The following is a 25649-nucleotide window of genomic DNA, read 5'->3' as shown; positions in this document are numbered from 1 at the left end:
ATTTCTTTGTTGAAGATAGAACGGGTTGTATTTCGAAGTTGTGCAGGCGATGTAAAGGACATGTTGCTCAATCTCCTTGGTGCTCATGATCCCATTCTCACTCTTACCATCCGAAATCATCTTACCACCAAACTGATTCCTGCCCTTGCCATGCTCCATGAAATGAAGGGTGTTTCTGAGAGGTTCGTACCTCCGAAACAAGGGGGAGAAGGTGTTCGAGTTGATCAGCCGAAAGTGGTTATAAAGACAGAAAGTGATCAACCGAGTGTAACTGTGAAAATTGAAATAGAGACTATTCACCCAACCGAACTGAAGGATAATGTAGCTTCAGGTACTAGTCTAAATGAAAAGGAAAAGCAGACTGCTGATGACAGTGATAGTGATGTTCGTGAAACTATTGCTGAAGCTCTCCAAAGAAAGAAGAGGGAACGAGAGCTAAAAGAAGCAAAGGAGAGGGAAAGGAGAAACAAGGAAGAAGAAGACGCCTTGAATTGTAAAAAGGCCTTGTTTCCCTTGTGGACGAAGGAAGTACTTGTCAATCAAGCTATAGAGTTTCCATCGGTCTATTGGTTGGAACCTGTTGCTTCGTTTGACTGTGATAATTCAAAGGACTCACAGTTTGATATGCCAATTACAAGGAAGGCATTCACGTTCCATTGTTTTGATTCAACTGTGGAGGTTCCTTTTCCTCATCCGAAGGTTGACAGAGAGCTGATTGATTTCTATCTCAAGTTTGGCCAACCGCAGTACCTGAATTGGAGTGCACAGAAGATCATTACAGTCACGGTTCTCAAACCTTCACCTGCTGGGAGATTTACAAATGTCAATTTCAAGATCACTCGTGGTACAGCAAACACAGTGTCGACTATCTCTTTTGCAGATCTTCCTAATCTCAATCCCCATGATTGGATTTTGCTATACAACATTATGCTCACTAATCCGACGGAATATGAGCCGATTCTTGAACACTTAAAGCGAATGTTGGCCTCCTACATCTATGAAGTTGCGACTATGGATCAGGAGATAGCAAAGGTTATGAACAAGAAGCCAACAGTCAAGCCTACACCAAAGCCAGGGGATGTGAACAGAATGAAGATGGGTCAAATTGATTCAACGCAACTCACTGTGATGTTTACTAAAGGTGAAGGTCACAGATTTTTGTTTGCTCTGGTAGATAAGCACTTATTCTCTACTGATTGCTTGGAGCACATCATCAACATAACACATCGGTGCAAGCAGAATTCAGAGGCTGACAAGAAAAATTTTACAGACATGCTTCGGTGGTACATTACCTTCCAGTATCATCTTTTGGCCATCATACCGAGGGTGTTTAAGACTGTGAAGAAGTCTTCTGTTGCTAAACAGAATTGAGGTTTCGGCTCCAAAGACGCAAAAGGGGAGATTGTTGTTGAGTCCGTTTGTGTTGCGTCTTGGGCCTTATGTTTTGCATCCGGATTGGGCCTGTCCATCCATGATTTTCTAGACTAGTTAGTAGGGTTGTTATATATATATATGCATGCATGTATGCATTATATAGAGTTGATTATCACGTTCATTGTTTTGTAACCCTAGAACACCTCTACAGTTGAAGTTCTTAATCGAGCTCTTTTGAGGTGTTGAAACATTAATCATACGACATATTCAAAGTCATACTCGTGTTCTTTATTGCGTTCTTAATTATTAGCTTGCTTAGAATCTATCGATCCTGATAGAACTTTGTTCTAACAATAATAATAAAACAACAATTGATAAAATATTTATAGTATATTATATTGATTACATTACCATTGTTACTTCAAAAATCCAACAAACCAAACTAAATGGGTTATAAAAAAACATAGCCTGACTAGAGTTGATATCATACTTACTAGAGAACAAATTGTCACGTATTAAATACCGAAAACATAAGAAAATTTTCTACACATATTTTTTTAATTGTTTACATGGTTTCGTTAAGAGACAAATGTATGCTCATTAAAGATCATATGCACGACATGTGAGTCTTTTATACATGCTAATCAACATGAAAAATACATGTAAATTAATTATCATAAGTTGCTTGTTTGCCTTCTCACAAAACAAAACAAATTTATAACGAATTAATCACTAAAATTAACAAGAATTACCCGCATGTTAGGGTCTTTTAAGTTGATTGGTTGTCTTCTTTACAACTACGTTAAAACAATACAAAACAAGTGAGACCAAATGGATTTTGGTCTAGTGTTATCAGAAGTTTACGAATATGTGTCCATCAACCAAATGTTGAGGTTCAAGTCTCGTTGTGGACGAAAGGTGTAAATTTAGGAGTAGAGTAGTTAGTACATGTGTAAGTTGTTCTAAAAAAACAAGTGAGCTATGTTATTATTGATTCAAAGAAACAATACATTACCAAAGACCATGTATCAACCTACGTAGATATAATCCATCATATATGCAATATCATCATCTTCATGTGTATTGTCTCCATTGTCTTCATCAAAAGACATCATTTATGAACATAATGATATGATGTTGTGTGCTAGTGGTTTTTTTCTCCATCGTTAGTCATTTATACATACAACATAATATGAATACCATGAACCATTAACGATTAACTTTTGTGAGCCTTGTATGTAACCGATTAGACATCAAACTAGTTGTGTAAAGAGTATATTTCGAATGGTTGCCTAAAAATATGATCCAACCTTTGTGAATCTCTCTTCTATATCTATAAAAAAAAAAGCAATAAAAAATAATTATTTTATCTATCATAATTTACATTCTAAGTTCTTTTTATAACTAATCAAACAAAATTTTCTCAAAATAAAAAAGATTAAATTCCATTTCTTTAGCACTTAGAGATTCTAATTCGTGTAGATTCCTCTTTCCTCATTCTATATCTTTGGCAAGCGGTTCAACATCAGAAAAATTAGGAACATCAAAATCCCAGGTCAGCCTGCTCAAAGATAACGCAGTCGATCAAACAAGACAACCAGGCGATCATATAATTATTATTATTAATATTCTATTAATCAGTACAGCTCCCCATACCATGTTCTGTTTATCAAACCACTGAAGACGATTTCACCTCTTCTCCGCGCTCTCCTAATACCAAACCAAAAGGCAAACGCAACTTCATGTTTTCTTGATCCTAAATTCCACCTTTTATTTAGAGATTAGCAGTTCAATCACACCTCGAATCGAATCTATCGTGCCTACCCTTGTTTGAGCTCAAGACAGATTCTGATTCATCATAATCGACTCTAGTTCATTCGGTTTGATGCTTGATTTAGCAGCCCAGAACTAGGGTTTAGAGTCAATGAAGGCCATGGAGACTTTACAGGATCTGATCGAAGAAGCAAAGCTTCGTACTGTGTGGTGGGCTCTTTGTATCTTCGCTGTCTCTTACTTCTTAGCACGTAAGTTCTTTGCTTTCTGATGCGTTGGGTGTATGTATATTGATTTAATCGTTGTTTGCATATTCTTTATGGGTTTTTGTTGTATTCTTACAGACACAAGTAAATCAATGTGGATGAATGTTCCTATAGCAATACTCATGGTATCGGGTTCACGAATTTTGTTAAACGAAGTTGAATTCCGTTGGAGGACCAGAAAGAACCGGCCACTAACATATTTATCGCACTTAGAAAAGAAGCAATTATCTGTGAACGATTCACGGCTTTCCACCTTGCCTCCCCCGCCTAAATGGAAGAGGAAAGTCGATTCTCCAATGGTGGAGGCTGCCATGGAGGATTTCATTAACAAGCTTTTGCAAGATTTTGTTGTTGATCTATGGTATTCAGATATCACACAAGACAAGGAAGCACCTGAGCTGATTCGGGCAATTATTATGGATGTTCTTGCAGAAATATCTGCAAGAGTCAAGAACACAAATCTTGTTGACTTGTTAACAAGGTGGGTATATCTAGAATATATGTATATGTTTATACTGGTTATCAGAAACTGATTATCTGATTCTGGTTATTTCTGTTTGTTTTAGGGATGTGGTTGATCTAGTTGGTGTCCACCTAGAGCTTTTTAGAAAAAACCAAGCTGCAATTGGAGTAGAGGTTATGGTAACATTGTCTTCAGAAGAAAGAGATGAAAGGTTGAAACATCATCTCATGGCTTCTAAAGAGCTTCATCCTGCTCTATTATCTCCCGAGAGTGAGTACAAGGTGTGAGTGGAGTGTTTTGATGTAAAATAATTTCTATGATCATTAACATTTAAGGCTCCTTTTGTTTCAAAGAACAAAACATGTTGTACTGTGTTTCGTGTGCATTGAATGAATGGGACAAAAAGCAACTTTTCACCTTTTTGGATGAGACAAAAAACAATTTTGTCTTTTTGTCCCATTGACATCAGTGATCAGTCCCACAGTCCAATGCATGTCAAACAAAGTACAACCTGTTCTGGCATGTCGTGCTGACAGTATCTGATGCTTCTTAATTTTTTGTAGTTTTTGAAGCGGATTATGGGGGCTGTCTTAGCTGTAGTGCTAAAACCACGGGAAGCTCAATCGCCTTTAGTTCGATGCATTTGTAGAGAGCTTTTAACATGTTTGGTTATGGAACCTGTAATGAGATTTGCAAGCCCTGGTTACATCAATGAGTTGCTGGAGCTTATTTTCTTGACCTCCACTAACAATGGAGGTGAAGATCAATCACCAAATGTTAAAGAACATAAACAAGATCAATCCACAAGCACAAAAAGTTCTGATCTTTCTAATACTCAAAAGAATGACATGACAATAGCTAAACATGATGCAAATATAGAACATCCCTTAGATGCGTCTCTCAATAGTGTTACTGGTTTAAATCAAGAAAAAACAAAGAGTTTACCAGCTGCTGATTGGGCTCGGGTTCTTGAGGCAGCAACCCAAAGAAGGACAGAGGTTCTTCAGCCTGAGAATCTTGAAAATATGTGGACAAAAGGAAGAAACTACAAGAAGAAAGCTCAGAAGCATGCTACTCGAGGGCAAAATAGTAATATCAAGAAAGATAAGCTTGAGAATTCGAGTTCTGAAAAGTTTCCACCAAGGCCTCATGATGCTGATCAAAGGAATACTTTGAGTCTTGATGGGGGAGCTGAAGAGAGTTCTAGTGTAATTAAGTTTAGGAAATCTAACAGCACATCTGATTTGATCAAAGAAACCCAGATTGAAACCGGGTATCCAGATCAAGTCAGTGGGTCGATTATCTCAGAGTTTTATACTGCAAATGTTGGCAAAAAAGATGTACATAATAATGTTAATGTTGCTTCTGATAAAGTATTACGAATTGAAGGATGTGTCCCAAAGCTTAAGTGCAGGGTAAGAGTAAGACCATTCTCTTTTGCTGATTGACTTTGACTTTGACTTTGATTTTGACTGTGACTGTGTATATATACGCTACAGGTTCTAGGAGCTTATTTTGAGAAACTTGGGTCAAAATCTTTTGCTGTTTATTCAATTGCAGTTACAGATGCTGAAAACAACACTTGGTTTGTTAAAAGAAGGTCTTGTTTCTTGAATTTTTAAATAACTACACAATCTTTTATGGTTTCTGGAGATAAATGATTTGTATTTTTTTTTTGTGAGCAGATACAGGAATTTTGAGAGATTGCATCGCCAGTTAAAGGATATTCCAAACTATACTTTACATTTGCCTCCTAAAAGGATATTTTCATCAAGTACAGAAGATGCATTTGTTCATCAACGTTGCATTCATCTTGACAAATATTTACAAGTATGGCTCTTACTTCTTATACTATATGTTTGTCATGTATAAATGTATTGAATGGATTTTGTTATGTATAGGAACTTTTATCAATAGCTAATGTTGCAGAGCAACATGAAGTGTGGGACTTTTTGAGTATCTCATCAAGGGTATCTATCTATCTCTCTTTCTCTCTACATTTTCTACAATTTAACTTATAAACTTATTATTTTATGTCACCATTCATGACTGCAGAATTATTCTTTTGGGAAGTCTTCTTCAGTAATGAGGACCTTAGCAGGTGTGTCCTTTTGTTTTCACATGTTATAATACCATAATGTTTTGACGGATTTGCCCTTATTTATTTATATTTCTTTTCCAGTGAATGTGGATGATGCTGTGGACGATATTGTCCGTCAGTTTAAAGGTGTTTCAGATGGTTTGATTCGGAAAGTTGTGGGCCCATCTTTCACTGTTGAACCCATGAGCAAAAGCTTAACATGGAAAGCAGATGAACTCAGTAATTCCTACTCCTACACAAGGCAAGCAACATCGGAATCAGCAAATAGTCTTTCCGATAACGAGGAGAATGGAGTCGTTGATTCCATTCCCACTGCACAACCTAACGGGTGGCATTCAGACAACGAGTTAAACACAAAAGGATTCCCACCAAGAGTTGTCAAACATGATGATCTTTTAAGAAGCTTAGATCATGAGAAAAGAGCTGAAATACTCAATCTTGCTGCAAATTTTCCTTCAACTTCTGATTCCATGGAAGATCCGCTCGGTGTTCCAGCAGAGGTTCTTTTTCTTTTTCTTTTTCTATTTATATTATAATCTTTTTAATTTATATCCCTTGACATTTTTATTTGTGTAAATGTTTTATTGCAGTGGACACCACCTAATGTGAGTGTTCCTTTGCTAAATTTGGTGGACAATATATTTCAACTTAACCGAAGAGGGTGGTTAAGGTTAGTTAACCATGGTAACATACATCATACATGAATCTTCTTTAAATTCCACCCACAAATGTTAAATGTAAGGGTTTGTTTTTTATGCAGACGACAAGTGTTTTGGATATCAAAGCAAATTTTACAGTTGATGATGGAAGATGCTATTGATGATTGGCTTTTAAGGCAAATACATTGGCTTAGAAGAGACGACATTGTTGCTCATGGGATACGTTGGATACAAGATGTAATTACTTTGCTTATCTTTTTTTTTTAACAAAATAATATTAATAATAACAATAATTGTTTTTTTTTTGTTAGGTTTTATGGCCTGAAGGCATATTTTTTACTAGATTAACTACTCAAAATTCTTATCATTCTGATCAAGATACTCCAAAAACAGCAACTCATTCATCGGGCAGTAAAGTCTATAAACAAGGGTCGTTTGAGGAGCAACTTGAGGCTGCCCGAAGGGCTAGTGATGTCAAAAAGATGATTTTTAGTAAGAAAGAATTCGTCCTTTTTTTTTTCTCTTGATAAAAACGTTTGTTTGTCAAATGTCTAAAATACCCTTTTTCTTCTTTTTTAGACGGAGCGCCTTCCACATTGGTGAGCTTGATCGGTCATAACCAATACAAGCGTTGTGCGAAAGACGTCTACTATTTTCTCCAGGTAAAATAAATACCTTTCGATTGTGTTTTGATTGTTAAATGTGAAATGTCTAAAATACCCTTTGGTGCAGTCTGCCGTCTGTTTGAAGCAACTTGCGTATGGATTACTCGAACTTGTGATCATAACGGTTTTCCCGGAGCTGCATGATATCGTAACAGATGCTCATAAGAAGGAAGCAACAAGAGTGTAGATTATTCCAAGATTCCACTCTTAAGTTTTCTCGGTTTTTGCCTTTCAAGTTTTGGATATGTTGGTTGATGTTTATTTTTCTCTGATTTGGCTATAACTGTACAAAAAGGTGTTAGTTAATAGTTAGTAGTGTGTGCATAGTCTTTGAAGAGTAGATAATATAAAACCTATCTATTATGGTTTTTAAAGTACCTTTTTGAGCTCAGTTTTGTAATTATATCTGTTGCTTTCGGAGTCGTTTTGAAATTGAATATTCTTCCATTGATGTGTGATGACTCGTCTCTAAACTTCTTTTGTTTATATAAAAGCGACAACTTCATACTTCATAAAAGTCTCAAGAATATCTTCTTCATAAAGGGTTAGAGATGATAGAATATCTACATGTTGTTTTATATGTTTCACGTTAAGTCTTTTTTTTTTTTTTTTTTTTTTTTTTGTTAAAGCACCAAGTCATTGTAGTTACAAAAGTATATAGGGTCCCGGGTTATCGGCTAGCCATATTAAAATGTGTTGGCATGGTATCTGTGTGGCAAAGGCAAGTCGATATTTTAGTTCTGTATCTTTTGTTAACTTCCAAATATAATTTAAATTTGAAAAAAAAATTATGACATCTCTTCCACTTGTCTTTTGTGATTTATTTCATGATCATATTCACACTCTTCATTTCGACTTTAATGATATTAGGAAACCTCAAAAAGTTAAGTTTGAAGGTTTGTTGTGATAGACTTGTTGCCTTTTCGACCAATTCTATAAATTTGGAAAATTTGTATCTATTTTCAACACCAAAGTTTCTAACAAATGGTTTAATGTATATCAATTCCTCTTTTTTTGATTGTCATAAACCACCAACACAAATAACAATAAAATACTCATCTGAATGGTTTGAACTCATGTTATCTCACCATTAACAAAAAGGGTATGTTGAAAAAGTTGATATGGAAATAAAAACAAAAAACGCATTGAAAATTTTGCTCCAAAAATCAAACAATTGGTTTGATTATTGTTATTTTTTTGGGTAAATGGCATAAAAAACATTCTTTTTACATAGAAATTCGATTTTGACACCGTGTTTTTTTTTGTGTCAATTTTGACACTGTGTTTTCCAATTTGTTACAATTCTGACCACTTGACCGGTTAACCAGGTTACATGCTGACGTGTCAGTTTTGATGACGTGACATGCTGACATTATATGCTGACGTGTCAAAATTGAATTTTTTTCTCACAAAAAACACTATGTTTTCATTTTTTTTCGATTTTGATAATAAGTTTAATTTTTTTTTTCAAATTTGACACTATGTTTTTTAGTTCCAAATCGAACATCATTTTTTCCAATTTTGTTCAATGTTGATAATTTTCTATTTGAAACAGTATAAATATTTTTTTAATACATTTAAACCGTATAAATATGTTTTTTTTTCATTTAAAAACTATAGTTTTGTATAAATACATTTTTTTTACACTCAAACCATATTTTTATATATAAATATGTATTAGTTATATAAAAATTGTATTTTATATTAAATATGCAACTTTAAAATGTGTTTGGAGGTTTGAAGGCGTGTAGTCGATCAAAACTCATCAAAATTTTTACATCTTATTAGAAGCTTATGGTTAGTGTAATTCTCATGATATAACTAATGCTTTGAATGTAAGAAAAAAAACACATTGTATTTAAATAAAAATGTGGTTTTTAAACGAAAAAAATATGTTTATACGGTTTAAAATGTAATAAAAAAATATATTTATACGGTTTCAAATAGAAAATAGACAAAATTGAACAAAATTTGATAAAAGATGTTCGATTGGAACAAAAAAACATAGTGTCAAAATTGAAATAAAAAGTTAAACTTAGTGTCAAAATAAAAAAAAAAGTGAAAACTTAGTGTTTTTTATGGAAAAAAAATCAATTTTGACACGTCAGCATATCATGTCAGCATACCACGTTATCAAAACTGACACGTCATCAAGCCACGTCAGCATGTAACCTGGTTAACCGGTCAAGTGGTCAGAATTGTAACAAATTGAAAAACACAGTGTCAAAATTGACAAAAAAAAACACGGTGTCAAAATCGAATTTCTGTGTAAAAAGAGTGTTTTTTGTGTCATTTACCCTATTTTTTTTACAAAACAATCTCTTATAATGTAACATCCGTTAAAATGTAAATATTTTCGTAGTCAAATTGACAAGCAAATATATGATTTTTCAAAAAAAAAAATCACAGATGACATTATTTTTCATAGTCACCATGTTCAAAACATCATTTTGGAAAAAAAAAAAAAAAAACAATTAAGACCAACATTTTCATAGATGGTTATCTACCAAATTATGGTTATTTAGGTCATTTTTCATTTTTTTTGGCTAATTAATGGTAAAAAGTTTTAGAAAATGTCTATCTTTGTCACTTTCTCTAAATTTTAACTAGCTATATCACTATATGTAATGCCGCCTTTCCATTTTCTATTTAAAATGATAATAATATTGATAGTAAAATAATAAAGGGCAATCATAGGTTTTAATCAACATATAATGGATAAATAAGTAAAATAAATAAATAAATGGAGTTATGTAAAATATAAAAGAGATTTATATATTATTTAAAGTAATAAATTAAGTATATGCTAGATAAATAAAAGTACATGAGTGACCTTAAAAGAAACAAAATAGTCTTAAGAGGGACTAAAGGGGGATTTTGAAAGCTTATAATGTGAAAATCTGGGTGATTGGGACCAAAATATCCTTATGGAAAACTTAAGGGATGTAAATTGAAAATTTTGAATTCTGGTGAATGTGACTGCTACTTACAGATCTTCGTCCCATTTGTGAGTGTATGTCACACAAGGAAGAAACCGCGGAGGGGTGGGAAGGGGGGAGAAGAATGCTAGAAAGCGAAGAAAAAGAGGAAGAAGGGATCAAGTATCAAGGTATGTAATCACCCTTCTATTTCCTTGCATGAAAAAGAGAGGCAAAACGGAGGAAAAACTTGATTTTTGAGCTCAGAATCTGCAGGTTATGAAAATAGTGAAACAATAGACTTAGGGTTGTGATTTTCGAAATCTCCTTAACCCATTTATTACTTCATAAATAAAAGTCCATTACTGTTCTCTTTTGTGCATTGTACTTTGAGTTATGGTTTGACAGCCAAATGACTATTATGTTATCACACCTCATAATTATTATTAAGTCCTTATTCTCTAGCTTTGAGGTCGTTTTACTAAGGACATAATGGGTTAAGATGTTAAATTAACCCAAATGCTAAGTTAAGATTTCATGTGGAAATCCATTATTTTGTCATGTTTTTGTAAAAAACATAACTAATTCTAGAAAATTTCTTTGAACCTAAAACTGGTTACCAAAGTTTAGAAATTGAGTCTAATATATTTCGTTATTTTTTACCTAAGCATGGAAATCGCTCTATTGAGGGTGAAAAGTGTAATTTTTAATGATTGGTCCAGTTTGAGCTGCTATGTCATGATGTCTTCAAAAATTCATAACAAATAGTAGAAAAACCATATGGACTTATGTAAATAGTCCCTCGAAAGGTAAAAGACTAAAGTTATGGATATGAAATAATATTGCAATATTGAGGGGTTTTAGAGGGGCTAAAATGGTCTTGAACAGACTGTTGTTTTGGGTAATATTTTGTAAAAATAAGCCTAATAACTTAAATACTTAATGAGGGCTAAGGGTTAGCTATTAACATTCTTAAATGCTATTTCTAGGAGGGATGTGACATGTAATGATCTTGCTGGATTTATGGGGTATCACTTGGAGTCTACGCTGCATTTTGAGGTGAGTTCCTCACTACATGATATTGATGTTATACGTCCTTTACTTTAACTCTTGTGTGCTTGTAGGAAGTATGTGGGTATTACTAGACTATGTTATTGTCTAGTAGGTATACGATATTGGTTTGACATACTAAGAAATATGCATACGATATTCGCTCAAGGTACTAAGGAATGCGTGTATGATATTGGTTCGATGTACTGAGCAATATAGGAGGGTTCGACGTATTAAGCAAGGGGGATCCGCATTAGTCGACATGTCCCAAGTTAGTGTATGCTTGTTTATGATTTATTTTTAGACTTGCACATAGGGGTGTGCATCAAACTGCAAAAACTACTCACACCGCACCGCATATTACGGTTTTAGACTTTCACGCTACGGTTTGTAATTTTCGTAAACCGCACTATGTGGTCCGGTTTTCGGTTTATAGTAATAAAAATACGGTTCAAACGGCACCGCATATATATACTAATAAAAGAATAACTTTAATATTCTTTTTGTCATGCGTCACTTTAATACAACTCATCATTAGTGTATTATATATACCCGATGACATTTGAAAATTTAAAATAAATGATCCAAAGAAAAGAAACAAGATTAAGTAAATTATCAAACCGCAACCGCAAAACTGCTCACACCAAACCGCACTGTATATCGCAGTTTAGAGCTTCCACGTGTGGTTTGTGGTTTCTAATGTTCTCAAACCACATATACGGTGTGGTTTGCAAGTTTGACTATAAACCTCACCGCAAACACCCCTACTTGGATGTATGGTTATGTGTTGATTGTATCCTTATGTTAGAGGTAGATAATATGTAATGTAGATACTATATATGTTTTTAGATTCACTAAGATTCGTGTTTACCCTTTTCCTTAGAACCACTGTTCTAGGATCATCATGTACGAAGGATGTCAAGGCGTAACGATACACACCGACGTGACTTTGTTAGGATGAAGATTTTATTTGACACTTGATTATTCATGTTTCTGCTGCTTTGGATTTTTAGGCCTTTATTTAAATATTGCTAAATTGTGGAATTTGTTTTTTAAAATCAAAGATGTTGATATTATTGGTATTTTTGATTTAATAAATATTGTTTTAAAAAGTTCAATTTAATTGTAATATCGGGTTCCATTGAACATTTTGTTTTAATTTTTATATGAGATATAAGTGTGTAGACAAGTGGAGTTAAAACATAATTTGAAAATATTAGATTAAACTGGACTAATCAAAGTTTTGATTTACGTTTTTATCAAAAAAAAAAAATGACTACTTTGTTATATAAATAAATAAAAATAAAATTTTATTAATTTATACAAATATGTTATAAGTAGATTTTAGTTAAAATGTGAGAAGTTATTGAGTTGCTGATTTAGACGGGTTGAATGTTTATATTAAAAAATGATTATGTAAGGTAGGGGTGAGCAAAAACCGTACCGCAACTGAAATTAACCGTAAAAATCGCATAAACCGCAACCGAAAAACCGCAACCGTAATAAAAACCGATGATGAGGTTTTCTGTTTTTCAAAAACTGCAAATTTGCGGTGCGATGCGGTTATTAGTTTCCAAAAACCGCAAAAAAAACCGCACCGCACCGCATATATTATATACAATTTTTTTTTATCAATTATTAGTTTATTAAATGTTAAAAATAAGACAAGTTTCATGAATAAAAGACGGATAAAATACTAGAAGACAAAAGCGTTGGTTTTTTCTTATGTTTAACTTTGAAAAATGATGAAATTAAACAATTTTAAGCTATTTCTTGTTAATTACTATTGATTTGACGTTTTAAAGATATTAGTTGTCTGTGGTTTAAGTTAAATAGTTAATTGTTTTATACTTTATGGTTTTTTTATTATTATTACAAGTAATATGTTTGAACTCTTAAAACTATTTGAGCTCTAAATTTAGGTTAAAAACCACATAAAAGAATCGCACCAAATTCATGCGGTTAATAACCGCAACACAGAAAAAACAAAACCGCACAACAAAAATAACCGTCTAACCGTACCGCAAAAATAACCGCATCATACGATTTTGAAAATGGATTAACCGCATTTGCGGTTAGTGGTGAGGTTTTCACTAATAACCGCACCGAACCGCACCGTGCTCACTCTTAATGTAAGGTAATAATCTAATAAATAGAGATAATTTATTATTAGATGTTGCTTAAGTATGAGTGATTGGTTTCGTGTTCATTGTTTAGTATTAGCATAAAGTGGCGTTATTTGTTGTCTCCGATGTCACGTAGACATCACATAAGATTTGTCATTCTTGTCATTTTTTTGTGTACGAAGTATTGAATAGGGCGTGGTTTGTCATCCAACTATTTAAAATATATATATATATATATATATATATATATATATATATATATATATATATATATATATATATATATATAACTTAATTAAAAAACATAAATATTAATTAAAACAAAATTTATAATTTTCATTAACCACAACATTGAAAATTACATAAACAAAAACCAAAAATAGAAAATAACATGAAATAAAAATTATATAAATAAAAACTTAAAAAAACATAAATTTATAAATTAAAAATCTACAAATTATATTTAGCCCTAATTGTTGCTTTCATAGCCAAAGCCACTGCTCGATCTTCGGCGTTAAGGCTAGTCACATCTTGCATTACCAATGTCATTTTCGTGAGTCGGATGGTTTTGACCATATACTTCTTCAAATTCATATTTAATTGTGTCATTCGCGATACTATTTCATCGAATCGGTTGACCGCTTGGTACTTGTTGACAAATTTGAAGATGTCGTTTTTCCTTTTCTTTTCGTTTTGTCCTTTCCCATGAGACAAGGAGGAGGTTGTATTTCTTCATTGTCATCATTCATTAAGGTTAACACCGATGTAAGCATTTGATGACATTTGTTGTGAACTTGAATATGAAGAAATTTGGTTTCTTTTTGAAGGCACAAAAGCACTTGGGTTGTTTTTGGAGTTGTGTAAAGACATCTTGAATGCGAGAATTGTTTAGAAGAGAAAGTATATAAAGAATGATATTTTGTAATGGTAAAATGATGCAAGATCCGTGTATATATATAATGGTAATGTAAAAAAATTACATTAAATTTCAAATTCTAACAGGCAGAAATTTGAACCGCCGGCAATAATAAGGTAGTATTTGCCGCCGACAATATCTACCAACGGCATCCCAATCCCACACCGTTTTGGCCTTATTGGTTAGGGTTTATGTTGTTGATTATCAAATTACTGTTCTAACATTGTAAAAATATTCATCCTATAGTAGTTGCTGACCAATTTCGAGCTGGAAGAACTGAAAGTAAGTTTATGTACTTACATCAACAGTCAACACTTTGTTTCAATCGAATCTACGGCTGTGTAATTGTGTTGTTCTAAGTTTTATCTTCTGGTTTTGAACAGAAGCGCCAAAGAAAAAGGTTGATAAACTGATAGCATGTTAGAAATGGAGGATGAACAGATTGTTTGAATTCTTTGAAAGTCGTGATTTACTATTAAAATTGAAGTATTTATATGGTACAAATCGAACACTCAATTGGATGAAATTCAGAAATAAGAAATCAAAGAATGTCTGTGAAAATGTTCTTCAAGATTGTACCAAAAAAATGACAAAAAAACGGATTTATGATCTCTGTCTGAAAACTGTCATATGGCAGTTTCAAACTGTCATAAAACCATAAAAACTAACATAAAAATGAATTTTTAGATAAGGGTCAAACCAATGTAACTCGACCCCAGGGGTTCTGCCCCTTGGCCCCGCCAGGGGCTGCCGCCCCTTGGACCCCGCTTCCACGAAACCGATTAATTCCCCGCCTGGTATTCCTCTGTTCCTGATCACGAAACCGATTAATTTCAGCAAATTCGATTTACTTCGTTTCTTATGATTTTTCTTTTGAATGTAGATATGTTTTGATTAAGTTCGATTAAATATTTAGCGTTGTCCATCTAATTTGGGAAAAATACTCTTAGATTTTATTTCATCAAATGAACGAGAGATTGTAGCGATTTCCCTTTAGATCTGTGGTGTGGAGAGATAAATGGTGGTAAAGATAGATTCGCCATTCGCCATTCAACAACAACATCCAACGCCATCCTCCCAATTCACAGCCTCGTATACCACCCTTCTTATGGAAGCTCCTAATCCTATACACAACTCTCCTAAACCCTTTCAAAATGCAAACCTTCTTCTTCATCGGTGGCCTGCTTTTCATCTTCTACGTATCTTCATCCTCCCTTGCATCAACCGGTCAACACCTCACAACTTTAAAACAACCCTTCCTTGCATCAACCAGTCAACAACTCACAGCTTTAAAACAAACCGACCTTCAACCAGAAGATTTTAAATTAAAGGTTGATCCCACTTTACATTTTGAAAACCCTAGGCTTATGAAAGCTTATTGCGCCTTACAAGAATGGAAGAAAGCAATCTACTCAGATCCACAAAACCTCACAGGAAACTGGGTAGGCCCAAATGTGTGTTCATACGAAGGGGTGTTTTGCTCTCATGCTTTAGATGATCCAAACATTCTAACAGTTGCTCTCATTGATCTCAACTATGGAGATATTGCTGGACAGCTTGTTCCTCATATTGCATTATTAAGCGACCTCGGTGTATTCCATATCAATTCCAACAGATTCTGTGGGGTTATCCCTGAAACCTTCTCAAAACTCAACCTCCTGTTTGAATTCGATGTCAGTAACAATCGTTTCGTGGGCCCTTTCCCTAAAGTTGTATTGGACATGCCTCATTTGAGGTTTCTTGACATAAGATACAACGAATTCGAAGGCAAATTACCTCCTGAATTATTTGACAAACGCCTGGATGCCATTGTTATCAACAACAACCGATTCCATTCCACCATTCCAGAAAACATCGGGAATTCACGCGTTTCCATGCTTGTTCTTGCAAACAATAAGTTCACAGGTTGCATACCTAAAAGCTTTGGAAACATGCCACGTTTAGAACAAGTTTCTTTCTCCAATAACCTTCTAACTGGTTGTATACCCGAAGAGATTGTGAATCTTCAGGGGTTGATATTGTTTGATGTGAGTAACAACAAATTCATCGGGAAACTTCCGAAAAATTTACACACGTTGAAAAGAGTCGAGAGGTTTGACTTTTCAAACAACCGGTTGACCGGAACGATTCCTAAAAGCATTTGCAGCATGCCTGCACTTTTGGACTTTAGAATCTATAGGAACTATTTTCATGAGATTAGTGGAGAATGTGATAAGCTTGTGGATGAAAAGCTGCTTTCTATGAAGGAGAAAGACAATTGCTTCCCTAAAAGATCCCATCAAAAACCCGATAAAATTTGTTCTCAAATGATGAACATTCAAGTTGATTGCAAAAATGTAGGCTGTAGTACACCACAAAACAACGTTGTTGAACCAGGAAACCGGAAAATAACACCACATAAACTGAAACCACCACCACAAAAGGTTCATCCACCACCAACACCTGTCCCACAACCACCAAAACCAACCACCAAGCCACCACCAGTGGTCCGAGGACACTAGATGTTATTAGAACACTTATTTTTTTGGTAGAAAACAACTCTTTGTAGACTAACTTGTATTAAACAACTAATGAGAAAAGTTTTACATTTCACATTTCACATTTCATTCATCTTTGACATTTTTTCTGGTTATTATTACATATAATAATATTATTAGCTATAAAGCTAGTGAATAGCTGCTTGAATCATCTCCACTACAGTTCCCATGGAAGGGCGTTGTTTGGGGTCAGACAAAAGGCACACCTCCGCGATCATAATCATGCCGGAGGCGGAAACATTTTCTTCAACACCTGACATTCGTCTATCGGGAACACCTTTCAATCCTTCTCTATTTTTTTTCTCCATTACATATTGCCCTAAATTAGTCACCGAAGGTTTCTTTCCTGTAATTATCTCCAACATCAAAATCCCAAAACTGTAAACATCGGATGCTTGGCTAAATGACTTTGAGATACTTCGTGTTCGTGTTAATTCAGGCGCCATTCGACCACAGTTTCTTCTGATAATCGTGGAAGCAGAGATAAGATACGGCGTTTCATAGCTAGAAAGACGAGGTGAGAAATCGCTTTGTATTAGAAAGTTAGATGATTTTATCACCCCGCAGAGAAGTCCTCGACTGTGAATCGACGCTACTGCTTTCGCTGCTCCGAGCACTATTTGCTGTCTGATTTCCCAGTTTAACGGCGTAAATTGAACGCCTTCGCTTCCTGAGAAATTAAAAACGATTAAAGGTAAAAAGTTAGAAACCCTAGTTTTTGGTTATGGGATTGCTTACCATGTAGGAGCTCCTCCAAGCTGCCTAAACATAAGTAGTCATGAATAACGAAAGCTTCGCCGCCGTACCAAAAACCAAATCGGAGCGGCAACAACCACCGGTTGCCACTAAGGCCGCCGAAAAACTTAACCCAGTGCTCGAAATTGCTGCCATGGGTGACGTTTTTACAGATCTTTCTTATTGTGATAATGGAGCCGGAGTCGAGGACGACTTTGTAAAGTGTGCCTAAGGAGCCCTCGCCGAGTCTGTTCTTGGGGAGTTGAATGAGATCGGAGGGGTTGAAGGCTGTGATGGTTTCATGGTCTCCGAAGATGATTTTGGTGGGAAGTGTGATTTTGACTTGTAAGGAGATCGGGGTTTGGTTTGTGAGTTGGGTTGTGGTGGGTTTGGTGAGTTTGGTGGAGATGAAGGCTATGGCTCTCTGGAGAGTACATATGAAGAACATTATGAGAAGTAAGAAGAACTGCCATGCGTGATCGATGTTCTTCATTGTTTGTGAGTGAGAGGTTTGGAGATTCCAGAGCAGCCATTGGTTGATGATGAATTTGAGTGATGTGCATAGATGTTTTCACCTGAATCTTTGAAATCATCCTATAGACAGCTAATTTTATGTTTGTATTCTTAGAATCGGAGTATATATATAGATTGCGTCATCTGTGTTTAATTTTAATTGTAAAATTGTAATTGTAATTACTCAACATAGAAGTAGTACCCAAGTTATTCCTTTTCTTTTGTCGCAGATTCAGAATCTGATTAAAATAGCTACGAAGAAATTAAATTTGAATAATGTGTCATGGAGTAATCTGATCATATGTTCATCAACCTAACTAAAATCAAATGATTTATAAGTTGAGGTATCGCATTGTTAATATACACAGATAAATCAAATCAAACTCTATTATATTTGGGTATCAATCACTTTTAGTACAAACATCTTACTTTAATTTTGTTTCTGCATTTGTTTGCTTTTAGTCCAAGATCGAGAAGGAGACGATGAATAGTGGCATATGTTGCGGTGGAATTAAAAAAAAATATATCCGATTTGCAATTGAAGGGCAACTGTTTGTTAATATGTCTATGTGATAATTGATAATCAAAGAAGTAGAATGGATTGTATATGTATCCTTCTTCTTCCAGCAAAGAAGATCGACCACTGCATTCTCGATTTAATATACAAGTCTATGAAAACTATTTTGTTTCTGCCAATCATTCTTCCTATCTATTTAATTTAAGTTCGTATATGTATCTTTAGGTTCATATATGTATCCTTCTTCTTCCGGCTTTATTTTAGACTACATACTTGATCAAAATTACTATGACTTAATGTTTGGTTGATAAAATTTGTACTTTTTAAGTTCACATATATTATATTAAGTGTTTGATGAAATGTCTGATTAAGTTAAATTGGCATATTGACACACATAACATAATTTTTTTTTGTTTTTATTCAAAATGTCTAATTAACACAATTCTATACAAGTGATGTGGTTAGTTGAATCGGTATGGTGACCGGTTCGACCGCCGGGTGAATCGGTTTCTATATTTTTCATGTTTTTTTTCTATTTTCCTACACATACATACATGTAGAAATTATGAGTTTGATGTTTACAAGTTCAAACATTAAAAATTCACATAAAAATAAATTATAGATGAATCCAAATATATTAAAATAACAAATAACCATAAGTTTTCATGTTTTACATCAATCCAAATACGTCAAAAAGAAAATAAAGTATAATACCGAAACGAAATATAGTTTTTGATGAATACAAACACATCAAAAGAATTTATAACATTTACCATATATTTTTATTTACTAACAAGTATTTGTAAATTACTTTCATTCGTATTTGTCGCAGCTTCACTGGAAAATTCTTTTAGTTATAGTAATTGGTTTTTTGTTTGTAGAGCTTTATGCGCTTATATACTATTTGTAGCAAGTATAGTTTGGCAACAACTTGAGTGTCTTGAAGGCGTTGCACTTTATTCATATTTATTTGTTATTAACTCGAACTTATGGGTTTGATTCACTTTTCCATTCTTCGTATATCACTAATATATCTTGAAGCTATTATAAGATTTTATATTAATATTGTAATTTTAGCATTTTACTTTTATATTGTAATTTTAAATTATAACATCATATTTTTTAATTTTTTTTATTAGAACATCATACAAGTTGGTGGGATGAAACTTTTATGGGGGCGCTAAACATGCAATAATAAGCAATGTACTCTTATTTTCCAATTTAACTTATTTTGAATTATTGTCGGTGCCTTTAAGCTTGAGCTTGTAATACTAAGAGTGAAACGATTTAACTATTATTAAAGTTGGATTTTTTTTAAGAGTTTCCACTTAGATTATTTGTCTATTTTCAATAGAAAGACAAAAGTTTTGGTGATTATATATAACATTTTTTTTGCCACAAAAAATAAATTAATACAAGTCTATCATCTTAAGAACTACTAAAACCGGAGGATATGAGAGGGAAGCTTCCCTCATTTTTTGTGGGTCATACTCTCCTTTCGCCCACCTAAAACCCAACGAATGGGTGGGAAGTCCTTCCCTCACTTTTTTTTTTTAAATTAATACGAAACATAAAATTTAATTAAAAATAAAAAGCATTTCATTAATTAAAATAAAACTTACATTAAACCTAAAATTTAAAAACTAGAAAATTAAAAAAAAAAAAAACACAAACTAAAAATCAAACAAACGAACAACGACTTACGTATAATATTTTTTCAATTTTTTCCCTCTTCTTCATCACAAGCTCGAGAGCCGGTCCCGAGAGATGATCGATGTTTTTCATCAAAAACTTCATATCCTTCATTTCTTGTCTCTCCGCTCGCTCCTTTTCCTTGTTTCTTCTTTTTCTTTGTCGAAAGCCAAACGTTCGGTTGAGTTTCGGGAACCATGTCTTCTTCTTCCGAGTCATCCAACTCATCGACTAGCCGGTGTTGTTGTTGGGTTTGGGTTTGAGTTTGAGTTTGGGTTTGGGGTTGAGGTTGATTTGGCGATTGTTGATCCGGAAACATAACAAAGTTTGAATACATTTGCGGCGAAACATTTGGAACTTGCATCGGGTAATATTGTCCAACATTTTGGTATTGGAATTGTAGTGGGGATTGAATAGGAGCATCGAGTTGGGGCGATAAACTCCTCGTGGTGATGAATTGATAGCAAAAGTGTTTCAAGAAGGGATATTTAAACTCGAACCATGGTTTTTTTTCCTTCGATCGGAAGTTGGGGTTTGATTGTTGGGATTCGTTTTTTAGAAGAAAATAGAGAGAATAGAGGGTTTTGTGAATGTTATTTGATGGTAAATAGTTATGTATTTATAGATGTTTAAAAAGGTTAAAAAAAACAAAAAAATGGATTTAAAAGCATTTAGCCGTTGTAGCAATATATATATATATATATATATATATATATATATATATATATATATATATATATATATATATATATATATATATATATATATACCGTTAATCAACGGTTAAATTTCAAAAAAAAAAACTCGCAACCAATCACAGCTGGAGAGAGAACGCGGGAGAGTCTCCCCTTACCCGTTCCCGCGCCACCCTTCCCCGCGCTGACGGTGTGGTGTTCCGCCGGACGGGAAGCTTCCGGCGGGTCTTCCCCGCAACCATTCTGTCCGACCTAATTCAAACCAATTCTTTAAGCAAATTCATTCTTGCATGTAATGCTTATAAATGCATTTGTGCTTCGACTAAAATGTCCCCGATGTTGATACTCCATTTTATTGTTGTTATCATTCTTTGCCCCTGAAGTTGTTGCAATTCCTACTATAAAAAAAGTGGTTGTAATGTATTAGGCTTGCTGATTTGATATTAATTTGTTTTGTTAATTCTATGACACAAGTGTGTGTGTGTGTTTATTGTGTTATAGTTTGAAGAGAAAACTTATGGTTATTTACTCATATAAAATATCCAATTATTTAGAAATCCATGTATTTAATTGTAATATGATCGTGTAATCATTTATCATATAAATCAAATTTTATTGTTTTTTTCAATAATTTAGATCTTTTATAAATATTTTACCCGTGGTTCTCACGGGTTGTAACCTAGATATTTAGTAAAATGTATTTGATATAGTTTACAGATATAACGATAAACTCGGATATTGGGTTAACGTATCAGGTTATTTAATAATATTATACAAAGTTGATTATACTGTTTACCTATGCTGCTACCAAAATTCTTGGAATAACACCGTGCTATGGTTTAATATCAACATGACATACTCCGTGATGACAAACATATTAAATTTGGCGCATCATCAAGGATTTCGGGTCCTAAGAAGTTGTGTTTCTAATATGGCAATACAATTGTTGGGTTATCTCAAATACTTAACTTAGGGCGTGTTCGGTACATAACGTTTAGGAGCGTTTGTCACACCCCAAAAACCATGAACGGCGGAAACGTTCTGGGGTGGAGGACGTCATGTACAATATCACAACAGTGAAAAGTAGTAAACAAGCAACAACATCATCCATTTCATTAATAATATAATTTTAATACAAGTGTTCTGATATGTCTAATAGACACTAATGTATAAATCAAAATGAAAGATGAGTCTTGATCGAGCTCCATCTTCTCTAAACCTTGCATCTGTACCTGTCTACTGTTGACCTGAGGATACAAGTTATTTTGAAAGAGAGTATCAGCTTTAAAGCTGGTGAGATCATAAGCATTTTAGTGTCTTAATTTGTATGTAATATTTGAAATGTAAGTATTTGTACGTATATGAAATGTATGTATTTGTACGTATGTGAAATGTAAGTATGAAAACGTTTTGAACATCCTAGAAAGCCTTATGCTTCCTACTGAGGGTAGCCTTCTACCAAGGCATCTAGTGTCTATGTGTGTGTCTCTTGTAAGAGTGTGTATTTTCCCAAATCTGACTATCATTAACCAAAAATATAGATTCTACATTACCGTGCATCGTGTGAATGTTCACGAAGTGAATGTAATGGGAAAATGAAATAGTACTATAGTGTAGTATCAAATAACTACAACCGTACTAACTACCTTAAATCTATTGTAATTTAAAGTAACATGTGATCGACCTGTATCCTGTTACCGACTCTAGTAAAACGACGATGTAAGACGTCGTAAGAAATGACATTTGGCACCCGTAGACTTGCAAGTCCCACTGTAGCGAGCAGCAAGGTGTAGGATAGTCAATCCAGTATAGATCTATACGCAAACTCATACGCTCCCCAATTAAGGAGATTCGGGATACAAAAACGGTCATGGCAGGAAGTGTCATGACCCGTCTAATGGTTCACATAATTGCATGAATGTACATGTAATGAATGTGCTAACTGTAAAGTGTACTCTTTCTCTGTCTAGCATGTATGTACTGAAATGTTCTGCGTGTGCTAGCTTTAACGTATGTTCTCTCTCTGTCTAGCATGTATAGTAATGTACTGTGTGTATTAGCTGTAATGTATGTTCTCTCTCTGTCTAGCATGTATAGTAATGTATTGTGTGTACTAGCTGTAATGTATGTTCTCTCTCTGTCTAGCATGTATAGTAATGTACTATGTGTACTAGCTATAATGTATGTTCTCTCTCTGTCTAGCATGTATAGTAATGTATTGTGTGTACTAGCTGTAATGTACGTTCTCTCTCTGTCTAGCATGTATAGACTCATGAATGAACTGACTCGTGGTATGTTTCTGCATTCTAGTAAACGTATTAGTATCTTCCTAAACTACCCATATGATAGCTTACTAGTAATATAACTGGTACGTATGAACATGGAAGTATACCCTTGCTACCCAAGGGTATTGAACTGACTAGAAGAACCTTTATGACTATATATGTGCACATGATACATAACTAATATTTAAACGACCTTCGGACGGATACCTGATACTCACCAGACCACATCCCAACGGTTAAAAGGAAATAGAGTGGATAGCCTTCCTAAGTCCTTTAAACATTTCTTATATAACTATACATATATAGGCATGCAATTGACAATATAAAAGCATAAAATAAGTTTTGTAACACCTTTGAACATGATTACTATCTAAGTAATGGTCGACCTGATGTCAGCCTATAAAATGGGTTGAAAGTATTTGTTTGATAAAACAGTCTAAGTGTAAAGAAACATTTGTTTGAAACACAATTGTAAATGAGTTTGAAATGAAACATACTGTGTATAAAGAACAGTTTAATAAGGAGTTTTAAACATATAAAACGTTTATGAAAATCATTTGAAGAAAACTGCTTGGTAAAACAGTTAATGAGTAGTAAATCATTTGAATGCTGCTTATTAATCACATGTGATTGATATAATAACTAGCATGATTCTACTTGTATCCCCCCCCCCCATAAAACATTTAAAACATTGATTAAGGGGTATGAACTCACCTGAAGCAAGTTTTTGGGATTGAACGGACTGTATCGGACGCTAGGTGTCAAGTGAAGACTTGGACACACACAATGATCCTAATAACATATGAAGACATATGTATATAATCAATTAGTGATTTTAACACTAATTAAACATGTAAAAACATCTTATTGCGAGGAAAACACTTTGGTCAAGTGCTAGGATGCAATCGGGTTGCAATAAAGGAGTGTAAGGCTTTGTAAGTGAGTTTATGGTCCATAGACCATACTTGTTGGAGTTTACGGCCCAGGGGAGTTTACTCCTGACTGTAAACTCTCAAATGGGTCCCCAAATAAAGCTATGATATCTTGAGTGGTTAAGTGTTCCAAGGCTTAAACAAGAGGATAGGTGAGTTTAAGGTCCAAGAATGACCTTAACTTGAGTTTGCGGCCCAAGTACCACTTCCCCATGAGTTTACGGCCGTAAACTCATGGTAGGAAGTACCATTTGATGTTTTGAGGCTCCTATCTCATTGGGTATTGGTTCTATGTTAAGTTCTAGTCATGTGGGAGCATTAGGGCCACAATATCACCTACTTTAGGGAGTTTACGGCCTAAGGACCAATCCTTATGAGTTTACTGCCGTAAACTATATGGGAACATGGTTTCTTGGATGCTTAAAGTCCTTAACACTTCAAGGATATGATCTAAGCTGGGTTCTAGGCATAAGGAGGGAGTTAGGGTGTAATTTGCCCCACTTATAGGGGTTTACGACCCAAGAACATGTCTTGGCCGTAAACTCCTTTGTTCTTGTGTTTCCTTATGATTTCTAGGCTATAAACATGTTAAACCTAGTGTACAATGAGTTAGAACAAGAGCACTTACGATCTAGAAGCTTGAATGGTCGTTTCTGGCCAAGAACACTAGTGTGTGTTCTTGGTGTTCTTGGTGTAACTTGAAAATCTACAAAACGGAATGATTTCACGGATGAAATCATGTAAGATCACTAGATCATCTAAGATATCAACTAGTTAGGGCAAGATACTTACGAGTTTTGAAGATCGGGGACGAAGATCGGGATGATACTTAAGAGGATTTGGGCCAAGGAAATGAAAGAAATGAACAAATAACCTTTATCTTCATCATATAAGATGAGTTTACGGCCCGCATGGAGTTTACGACCGTAAACTCCCATGTGGTGGCCGTGAACTCATGGTCAATGTGCTTAAGGCCATTTCTTTGTGCTAGAACTTCAGCCGATTTACCCCGACACTTATTCCTTAAGTGTACAAGGCTCAGAATGCTCAAATAAACTTCTAATTGTGCTAAAAGACAACAGTAATGAGTTTGACTTTCAAAGAAGTGTTAGGCTGAACTGGATGGAAAATTTTGGGTTGTCACAGCGTTTGAGAGCTTTTAGCTTTTAACGTTTGACAAAACACTCTGTTTTAAACAGAAAGTCTCGTTCAACACTACAAGCTTGTAGCGTTTAGTTTAAACAAAACATTCCAAATCCAAATGCTACTTCATGTAGCGCGTTTAACAAAACGCTACAAGTTACCTGTTACCTGTTACATGCTACCTGCTACCAGCTAATTTTGCCGAACACACCCTTAATAAAAGACGCATGAAGTGCATCTTTCTACACCTATATTTCATCCAATTTTAAAAGTCCATTTTGCTTTTCAT

At 34.3% G+C, this 25649-nt stretch overlaps 3 protein-coding genes across 3 annotated transcripts; 2 read left to right on the top strand and 1 right to left on the bottom strand.

Annotated features, from left to right (window-relative positions):
- The first annotated feature begins 2867 nt into the window (after positions 1-2867).
- Positions 2868-7759, top strand: LOC111878020 (uncharacterized). Its single transcript, XM_023874535.3, has 14 exons — positions 2868-3398; positions 3492-3894; positions 3980-4157; positions 4440-5291; positions 5376-5476; positions 5562-5706; positions 5778-5846; positions 5932-5977; positions 6059-6477; positions 6568-6647; positions 6738-6873; positions 6948-7128; positions 7216-7298; positions 7369-7759. Exons 1-14 carry the CDS (start codon positions 3299-3301, stop codon positions 7486-7488), a joined length of 2913 nt encoding a protein of 970 aa, XP_023730303.1. The 5' UTR covers positions 2868-3298; the 3' UTR covers positions 7489-7759.
- Positions 7760-14471: 6712 nt separating this feature from the next.
- Positions 14472-18388, top strand: LOC111878305 (pollen-specific leucine-rich repeat extensin-like protein 1). The gene has a single exon (XM_023874817.3). The coding sequence runs from the start codon at positions 15466-15468 to the stop codon at positions 16810-16812; it is 1347 nt and encodes a 448-aa protein (XP_023730585.1). The 5' UTR covers positions 14472-15465; the 3' UTR covers positions 16813-18388.
- LOC111878011 (probable inactive receptor kinase RLK902) lies at positions 16853-18076 on the bottom strand. Its single transcript, XM_023874523.3, has 2 exons — positions 17587-18076; positions 16853-17518 (listed from the first exon to the last, which is right to left on the bottom strand). Exons 1-2 carry the CDS (start codon positions 18074-18076, stop codon positions 16977-16979), a joined length of 1032 nt encoding a protein of 343 aa, XP_023730291.1. The 3' UTR covers positions 16853-16976.
- Positions 18389-25649: the final 7261 nt, after the last annotated feature.

Source organism: Lactuca sativa, chromosome 5, assembly GCF_002870075.4.
Source record: "Lactuca sativa cultivar Salinas chromosome 5, Lsat_Salinas_v11, whole genome shotgun sequence".
Classification (NCBI taxonomy): Eukaryota; Viridiplantae; Streptophyta; class Magnoliopsida; order Asterales; family Asteraceae; genus Lactuca; species Lactuca sativa.
The sequence above is the reverse complement of the archived record's forward strand: the minus strand, read 5'-3'. Positions and strand labels throughout refer to the sequence as shown.